This window comes from Scomber japonicus, chromosome 4, assembly GCF_027409825.1.
Source record: "Scomber japonicus isolate fScoJap1 chromosome 4, fScoJap1.pri, whole genome shotgun sequence".
NCBI lineage: Eukaryota > Metazoa > Chordata > Actinopteri > Scombriformes > Scombridae > Scomber > Scomber japonicus.
Window position 1 is genome coordinate 25,110,624 of NC_070581.1, and position 9,855 is coordinate 25,120,478.

General features: G+C 41.9%; 1 protein-coding gene across 3 annotated transcripts; it reads right to left on the reverse strand.

Annotated features, from left to right (window-relative positions):
- pou6f1 (POU class 6 homeobox 1) lies at positions 1 to 9,855 on the reverse strand. 3 transcript variants are annotated; one of them, XM_053317445.1, is made up of 11 exons: positions 9,595 to 9,855; positions 8,815 to 8,907; positions 7,639 to 7,813; positions 7,359 to 7,495; positions 6,448 to 6,673; positions 4,545 to 4,801; positions 4,293 to 4,421; positions 3,437 to 3,718; positions 3,120 to 3,255; positions 2,866 to 3,034; positions 1 to 1,067 (listed from the first exon to the last, which is right to left on the reverse strand). In XM_053317445.1, exons 2-11 carry the CDS (start codon positions 8,866 to 8,868, stop codon positions 722 to 724), a joined length of 1,911 nt encoding a protein of 636 aa, XP_053173420.1. In that variant the 5' UTR covers positions 8,869 to 8,907; positions 9,595 to 9,855; the 3' UTR covers positions 1 to 721. The 3 variants fall into 3 exon arrangements, with proteins under 3 accessions (XP_053173420.1, XP_053173419.1, XP_053173421.1); XM_053317444.1 differs by having other exon boundaries at positions 3,120 to 3,276; XM_053317446.1 differs by lacking the exons at positions 8,815 to 8,907; positions 9,595 to 9,855 and having other exon boundaries at positions 3,120 to 3,276; positions 7,643 to 7,760.

Below are 9,855 nucleotides of genomic sequence, written 5' to 3' on the forward strand. Positions count from 1 at the left end.
TGAGATGACTAAAACGTTTAACTTCATCTTTGTGATTATCAATAAGAAATATCAAAATGATGATTGTCCCAAAACACTTATTGCAGAGTCAAGAGTCCATGGAGAGTTACGTTTTTGGTGTTCCTTAGACAACTAATTCTAATTAAAATATAGCTAGCTTAGAGGTTACTGCCTACATGTTGCCTACAGAATTTCTGCTTAATTTAATATATTCTATGTTTATTTTAGGAGCGTTGCTCCTGCAGTACAAATGTCATGTGAATATAAAATAAATGAGCAGCAAATTTTCAAAACATCCATGCTGGCAAAAGCACATTATTCAAATATCAGGGTGATGTCAGTCATTGTGTCAAAGTAACATTTATGTAACTAAAATGAACATGACTTAATGTAAACCAGAGGGCTAGCCTAGAAAACCACTTGTATAAAAGTTCAACAAATGTGTATGTTATTATCAATGTATTATCACTGTTTATGATAAGAGGACCATGCAGTTTGACTTAGTACCCACCACACACAAGTAGTGAACACATATACAGCCTTAAAAACACAATAACTTATTTCAGTACTCTTCCATAAGGCTTGAAATATGTGTTATTTCCTTCATTTTCTGATTTTCTTTCAATCTCATAAGAGTTTGAGTCGTATTACAGACAGACTTCAAAGTTCAACTTCCCTACAGGACAAAAGATTTGTGGCAGAGTCTCTCAGAACTAGGTCGCTACTGGACCTGGAAGACATTGATCTTGCTTGTGTTTTTCAGCGTCTGTCGCCGGTTGCAGAACCATACTCGCACAACCTCTCGGTCATAGTTTAACTCCCTTGCAATTTCTGTAATCTCTTGACCTGTTGGCAGAGCGTTCTTCTCAAAGTAGGAGTTAAGGACTTCTATTGCCTGTGGTGTGAAACTGGTGCGCCGCTTGCGTTTTTTTGACGGTTCACCGCCAACAAACTCCATCAGGTTCTGTTGGCCTTTCTGGTTCCAATGCTCAGCTTCAGCAAGCCACTTCTCCAACACTGGCTTCAACTTCTGAGCGCTTTTTGGGGTGATATCCAGCTTTTCAAACCTGTGAGACAAAAAGAAAAACCAGTTCAATCTGAATATAATGATGGATGACATTTTGTTTCATTTCATCTTCACTGACTACTTCATTTCTATGTAGACTGAAGTCTCAGGAAGGAAAATGTTGAAGGTTACTGTTACGTTTGCTAATAACATCCATATTTATGCATTTATAAATGTGGTAAAAATGGCAGCCAGTTAGTTTAACAGCTGCTGCTTTGCTCTGTATAATATATATAGGGCTGCAAACTCTCACGCATTGACTGTGAGAGTCACACAATTGGCATTTTTTACATACTCTCCCACCACATGTCTGTTTTCTCACACAGTGAAAAACAAATCCATAACCCGTAACACTGTGGCGCACAGACCGATCAGACAGAGCAGCACAGCACAAGGGAAGCAAGTTATTCAGACCACCAGGGGGAAAGTGAGAAACACATTTCTATTCAAGTCAATTTTATTTATATAGCACTAACATTTCCAAGAGATCTAACATTCCCCCATGATCAAGCACTTGGCAACGGCGTCAAGGAAAAGCTCCACTTTAATGAGGAGAAACCTCGAGCAGAACCGGGCTCTAGGTGGGCGGCCATCTGCCTTGACCACTATTTGAGCTTGCTCTCTCTCCAAAACTATGGGAAAGATACCAAGTCAGTAATGTGCATTAATGGTATATAAGTGCTTACAGATGGAGAGGGGAGAAAGCAGGAGAGATTATGTTGTGATGTATTTCAATGCATGCAGCTCCATCTTCTCTTGCACCATGCAGGTAAGAATGACAGTGAGTTACTATGGCAACAGGGATGCTTTGTCACTCTGAAACTTTCTCATGATTCCCAATAATAGCTTTTACCATCTTAGGCTACATATTGTTTTTGTAAATATAATTTAAAATAAGAAATATCCACTCTTCTAATATTTCCTGTCCTGATCCACCCAATGATTAACTGTTTTTAATGCAATTTTGGTTTTCAAAGAACCCTCAATCTAACTAATGCGCACGTAATCACGCGTCCATGCTTGCACATGCTGTCTTTTTTTATGTGTGTGTATGTGTGTGTGTGTGTGTGTGTGTGTGTGTGTGTGTGTGTGGGCAGTGGGGATTTCAATCACTGACCTTGTGGATTTCAGTCATGTTAACCTGACAGATACGAAATGGTCATTTGTCTAATTATATGAATTTGTTGGGTGTTAGACAGGATCTGTCAGTGTAACATGGTAGAGCTGGCCTAAATAAAGTTATTGCAGCACTAAACAAGGCCAGACAGCGGTCAAGTGGGTCAATTTACCATGAATGACCAATCCCTTCACCCCAGGGAACAAATCTCACTCAAAGCTGAGGTCAAACGTTGGCAGCGCTGGTTGGCAGCTGTTTCTTCCTGTTTCCAGTCTTAATGCTAAGCTAAGCAAACTGGCTACTTGCTGTAACCTCATATGTAACGAGACGTGAGAGTGCTATTTATTGAAAGAGTATAGGCGTATTTCTAAAATGTCTAGCTATGGCTTTAAGGGTTTAATATGATAATCTGTTACAATTATGTTACTGAGATTGCACTTAACCCGCTAAGCATGACTGTGCCAACATAATCAGTGTAGTTAATATTTTACTTGCATTGCAATGGAAATTTATCATAGGCAAACATGGTTAATATTTGCAAATATCAAATGTACTCTTTACACCTGTCATTGATGCAACACTGATGCTTTATGAAGAGAAATAAATAAATATGTTTTACAGTTTATTTCTGAGGGAGGAAAAGCTTTCAAATTAGAGGTCACATGAGAAGGGCTGTATTTACCTGCAAATGGCAGACTGGCTGTAGGCCGGACCCTCAGTTGCAGTCAGGGCCTGCCCTACTTGTGTCTGCGTAAGGCCCAAGGACAGCCGACGGATCTTGAAGTTCTTGGCAAACTCTCGAATCTCCTCCAGATTAATGCCTTCCTCGCTGCTGACTACCTGCTGGGGTTCTATGATTGTGAAGAGTCTGGTTAAAAATATATCTACCTCCTTAAAATAGATCTATGTCTTGGTAGGAGAAGCAGGTGTACTTACTGTTGACAAGCTGGCCCACTTTTGCCATGTCTCCACAGGTTATTGGTACTGTAGAGGAGAGCGTTGTGGCTGTCTTCAGTACAGAGGGCTGTGGGGCGATGACAACTGGTGACTGAGTGGCAGCCGTTACTGAAGCCTGAAAGGGAAGGAATAAATCCTAACAATAATAATAATTAAATATCTTCAGGAATTCATTACCTGCCAGCTGTGTCTATTTACAGTTCATGGAGTAATTTATTTGTCTCTTTCAGCTTTCAAGTGTAGCTGCGTGCTTTCTAAACCTCAAAAGACATTTCAGATAGATTTTGTTTGCCTACCTGCGTGCTTGGTTTGGAAAGTGTTGGCGTAGCAGCAGCTTTGGTCAGAACTGAAGCAGAAGTTGTGACTGTGGCGGGTCCGTTGCCTACAGTGGCAATTATCTGGCCTTGGGTGTTGAAAAGTAACTGTGGGGCAACAGTCTGAACCTGGAGACCCTGGAGACCCTGGAGACCCTGAAGACCCTGAAGACCCTGGAGACCCTGGAGACCCTGGAGGGTGGGAGTTGCAGCCCCTCCAGCCAGAGAAGCTGGATTCAACAAGAGCGGGAGGGTTCCTATGACCTATGAACGTATGAAATGTTTGAATTCGTCATAGTATTCATTTACCAAACCCACTTCAAGGACACTAAAGGACCAGTCATGGCAGTATTTTTGCGTCTGTGAAATAAGTAGATCCTATTAGCAATTAACTTGGAAGGAAATCATGTCTTTCAAGATTAAACACAGCACTACTAACCCCAATGAGCTGCAATAATGATAAGATTGAGTAATGGAACTGTTGGAGAGGACAATCAGTTTTCACAGAGAACGTCTTATGCTCCAGTGATTTGAAATAGCACTGCCGATTAATGTTCACTGGAGACTGGCGCTTGTTTTAAGAAAAACAGAAACTATGCATGAAAATATTATGACTTCTGGCCTAATGATACACTACTACAAGGACAAGGATGATGATTTTTCCAGATCTTTCATTCTATGTAAGGCACATTTCCTTTAGCTGGAAGTATACAGAGAGAAAGCAGGCAATCATGGGTGGTGCAAAAGAGGCAGATCATAAGTCAAGTCTATATAATACAATACAATACAATACAATACAATACAATACAATACAATAAAATAATTTAAGGTTACCCACCTGCCCCTGGGCATTTGTGATAATCTGACTGGTGATGCCAGCCATGTTGGACATGGCACTTGTGATGATGGGAGTAGAGGTGAGGGAACTGAGGAACTGGGGCTGCGCTCCCAGGGAAGCCGCATTGATCTGAACAGAAAATTGCAACATAAGCATAGAGCACAGGTAAATAAAGACACATGACTCACACGTTAGATGTACACAGAGCAGAGTTGCAGGAACAGAAGTAAATATTTGAATTGGCACTCTTACAATGGCAGGATTGATGGAGAGTCCTGCAGTCTGAAGTGCTGCTATAGATATGTTGGACTGAGAGACGGGGGTGGTGATCGGTGTAGCCTGCGCTGCCGCCACCTGAGCAGCAGTTACTTGAGTATTGGTCACCTGTGTTGGCTGAGACGTCACCTGCTGCATAGCAGCCTGCACTTGCTGTAAGGAAGCTGCTTGAGGCTGGAACACTTGTGCATTTGTCTGCAGCTGGGGCTGGACTGAGTTCAGGACTGTTGCAGCTGAGAGAAAATATAAAAGTATGCAACATGTTATTGTTCTGTTCAGTTATTCATTGTTAGAAAACATTTTAACAAGACAAGTCACATGAGCACTTCTGTGAGGCTGTACTGAGACTCAGTGCTTTGAGCTAAGGTTAGCATAGTGACGTTCACAATGACAATGTTAGCATACTCAAACTTAGCATATTCCTCAGATATAATGTTTTCTATATGCACCATCTAAGTTTAATATGTTAGCATTGTAAAATGTGATCATTAGTATAAACACAAAGAATGTCATAAACCAAAGTATGGGACTAAAAGAAAAAGTTCAGGGATCACAAAAATCATTAGTTCATCCTCATCATCCTCATCCTCATCATCATTCATCCCGAGGGGGACATGAATGTTTAAACCACGTCAAACATTTTCCAATTTTCACCCAATAGTCGTTGACACATTTTACTGGAAGACACATATGAAACTCATAATAAGGGAAATGAGGAGATTAACAAACTTATTACAATTCATTCTTTTGGGACACAAGCTGAACTATCCTCCAAATGAAATGGTAATCTAAAGTGGTGGACTGACCAACTTATACTGCTATCCCTAAAAAATGAAATGGTTATTGTGATCAATTTGTATTGGTATTTAAACATAATTATATAGAGGTGTGGTTACAAGTTGGTAGATTACAAATAAAATGAACACACATGTCGATGCATTAATCAGCACAAAATTGAAAAGCAACCAAAAACACAACAAATTGAACACATCTGTTTTGTAACCCCACACCCACACATATCCTTCCCTTTGGCTCCCACCCACTCCACCCGACCTGGACCTTATGAACACAGAGACCAGTTATATTAAGGATTTTGTTATAGGGTTTCCAGTGTGAAGTATTTTCTGTTCTCTGTCTTTCATGCTTGCTAACATCTCTGAAGTCAAGAAGCCACTTTGTATATTGACAGAAAGAAGAGCTTTCCATCTACAAGCTATTAGTCACTTGGCAGCTGTAAGGCAAGCCGGAGATATCTCTGCTTAACACAGAGATCCAAGTTGGAGCTGTCATTAAGTAACAGGACTTCTGGCAAGTAAGGAATCATTTTGGACAATATGCTTGATAGTATCTCTGAAACCCTCTTCCAGAACTCTGTAACCCTTGGGCACTCCCACACCACATGAAAAAAAATGTTCCCAGTGTATTTTGATTGCGTAAAGCTTTCATTTAGTGCAATGTGCAGTGAGTGAAGTATGATCTGTGTCTGGAATTAAAATGAATGACATGATGGATGGGGTTCCTAGAAGTTAGTTGCATGTTCTGCCAGATTAGTTTCCAATTTGGGTGGGAGCTATTTGAGGAGAGGTCTGCCTTCCACAATCTGTCAATAGATAGGGGCTTACGGGAGGCCTTATGCAAGATGGAATATATTGTCAAGAGCATGTCTGCTGGAGTTGGTCGGAGCTGTATGAAATGGATGTGTGGTGAAAGTTATGTTAGAGACAGAAACAGAAAGATGTGTCAGATAGATTTAAATGTTTCTAGATGTCCTGAAATCCACAGAGGCCCAGAAAATGTCACAAAGGGTGTGAAACCCTTTACTGCTCCACTGAGGGAATGAAACCTAATGGAGGTTACTGTTATGTTTTTTGTGTTTTACCTTGGAGGCCAGCGAAAGGCAGCTTGAGGAGGTTTCCAGCCGTGTTAGCTGCTGTGAGCCCAGGGAGCGTGGCGACGCTGTTGGTAGGGAGGGTGAGAACAGCCAGACCGCCCTGGCCACCGATGGAGCCCGCCATACTGATGGGGATGAGCAGAGGCTGGCCCAGTGACCCTGTCTGGGCCATCATACCAGTCATCAGAGTGGCCAAACTTTCCTGGGTCAGCACCTGTAGTGTAGGAAGATATTTGTTTTACATCAACATTTGTGACTAGGATGAACACTCAGATTGTATTTTTTTACCTCCTTTACCCATTTTCACTGGCATTCTGGTGTTTTTACAGGAGGAAGTTTTCTGAACTAAAAAGTAATACATTTTTAATTGCATGTGTTTAATTGAGTGCTTTGTGTTGTTTAATTTTTGCCTTACTGTATGTTGTGATTTTTGGTGAGGAGGTGGTATGTGTTAGTTAGAATTTTCTCCAGATGTTGGCTTTGCTTTTCCAACACTTTGCACAACCTCAGACTATGTATTCAGGTGTTTGGGATTAAATGAGTTCCATTTATCACAGAGACGATGCACCAGAGACAACTACCTCAGTTAGAGACTTCAGTAAATCACCTACAGTAGCCTGTGGCTGATAATAGTAATATTAATCCTTCTGACAGACTGAATATTAAGCAAGAAATAATATGTGAACAGGGTGAAATGTGCAAAGGACACCATATCAATCTTAAGATTTATTTTGGCCCCCCCTTTATTTGTACTTTACGGACATTTCCTGCAATGTCAATGCAACCAAAGCCGTTGTTAATTTCTGACTTGGAGACCACCAAACTAACGACCACAACTGTCTCTGATGGCTAAAGATGAATATAGAAAGAGCAGTGTATGCTTAATTTCACATTCATACCTGTGGACAGCCTTGTACTGTGATGGGCATGGTGGCCTGGGGCTGCGGCAAGGACACACTGATGGGAACAGCAGGAGTCAGCGTTTGGATAGCAGGAGCCGGAGCCTCTACAGACACCACCTGCTGCTCACCCGGCACTGCAGGAGCACAGGGAGCACAGACACGGTTGGCTCTTACTGACATTTGCAGTGTTTCTCACAGCTGTCGTTCACATTTGTATTACAGCTGTGTCATGTTTTGTATGTGTAATTAATCATCTGCTAGTTTATCCATGGCTCACCTACTCCCCCGTTGTTCTGGGATACGGCATGGCCATCGTCAGGTTGCTCTGTGGCCTGAGCCGCTCCCTCCTCAGCTTTGCCTTCACTCTTCCCATCAGGTACTGATGATGGCAGAGATGCATCGACCTCTACCTCTAGCACACGAATAGTCTCATGGCCAGACATCACAATCACCTGCACAACAATCAGTAGTTAAAAGCTGAGATGACTCAAATTAAGAGGGAGCTGCCTTCTTTATTCTACTTCTGACACATCATCAGTTTAAGTAAATAAAACATTTTAATATGGTAAAAATCTGACTTGATCAACCACCTGAAGCGTCACGAAAATAGCAACACCTAGTATTTCTCCATCTCTATCACTTCTCCGTCTAACTACATGTAGCGTCATGTAGTAAATCTGATTTATAATTGACGGGTGATTGATGGTATGTAATCATGAACGACCTAGAGGTGAGGCAGCGAGAGACAACCTGGGGCTGCGGGACAAGATGCAGAGAGACAATGCAGGAAGAGAGAGGAAGATGCATACCTGGTTGTCTTTGGCAGGGAATTTCAAAGTGCAGGGTTTAAATGGCTGAAAAAAGACTTCTGCAGTCAGACAGTGAATGGCTAAGGAGAACAGAGAAGCCAAGCACATGTTAGGACACAATGACCCGAAACAAACAAACAAAAAAAAAGAAAAGAAAAAAAGACACAAATGAAGAGAGAACATGAGTACAACAAAACAATGACAAAGAGCATCAGCCAACAAGCAGCTCAAGCAATGCTTTCTTCAAGCTGCCCTCTGTGCATCCGTGAAGAGCATTGCTTTTGTTTGCTGACTATGTCTACACAGCATGTTACTAGAGAGAGAAAAAAAACACAATCAATTATTAAGCATGGCATTTTAAAGATCGGTAACCCTCACAAGCAAAAGACCAGCAGGTATTAATAGGTGGTAAAACACACACACACACAAAAAAAGTGGGCCCTGATCTCAATGGACTGCTGTGTGGAGTTAATCGTTCCATTATGATATGGCATGTTGTTGGCACATGGAGGGTGACAAAAGCAAACAGCAGCAAAGAACCTCAAAGACAACCTGAGTTATCAAGGTTTGGCTCGGCTCAGTGTGTGCTTATGGTGGGAGGAGAAAGCCCTTTCACTGCGCTTTCACAGACAGGTGAGTGTTACCTGCTCATTGACAGTGAGTGGGGCATCTTTGGCAGGGAGATCCTGGGAGTTCATGGCTCGCTGCACCACCACGCTCACTGTCTTCCTGGCATCCTGAGTATAAACAAAAACAGGATTAAATAAACTCTGAGAAACTTATCTTCAAGACTAATCTGTTTTGCAGCCACTTGAGAAATAAAAACATATATTCAGTGTCATGACTGTGACCTCCCCCACACACACTTTAGAGACAATACTGGCTTACACAGACCCACACATGCAAAGGACTTTTTTTTTTTTTTATTCATGGCTATTTCTGTCATTGCAGGACCACACTATTTAGAGGGGCCTATAAACAGGCCACACTGTGTTGCACTTAAGCAGCAGAAAACGTGGTGAAACACGCTTGATCGTGGACGTGAAGTGTTTCCACACTCATCACAGAATCGAAAAAGAGCAGAGATGATGCATTTCCTGCTGCAATGCCCCGTTAGAAATGAGGATCTGTCAAAAACTTCAGCGGGTGTTGATGGGCTCCCCACCCCCATCCTGCCCAATAAAAGTCTCGCAGCGTCGGCCACTTTTGGACACAAGCTGTAACCACCGAGCGCAGGCGACAGAAATCCTCTCGACCCGTGCCTAGAGACCGAATATTATGTATTTCCCTCTCTTTATCATAAATATATAAATTATGCTAATTACGAACATTGCATATTAACCAAAACTCATTTCCTCTCGCCATTTCGCTGCTTTGCGCGAACAGCAGGCGACAACACAGTCCGGTTATTAAATTCAACTTACCGCGTAAATGCAGCTTATTTTCTGTAATCCCCGGCTCTTATAAAGGTCCTTGTCACAGTTTGTTTCAGTCACACATAATTAAAAATTCATCTCAGCTCCCAGACAGGCGCTGTGACTGCACACAAAAGAGGTATTTGCATTGATAAGGAGGGTTGCAATGTTAGGATCTCCTCTCTCTTAATATTTAATGACGATGCCCTTTCTGCAACAGTTCAGACAATCAGAAATCCTCGAGGTGTCACACAAGATCCTTTTTGAGCT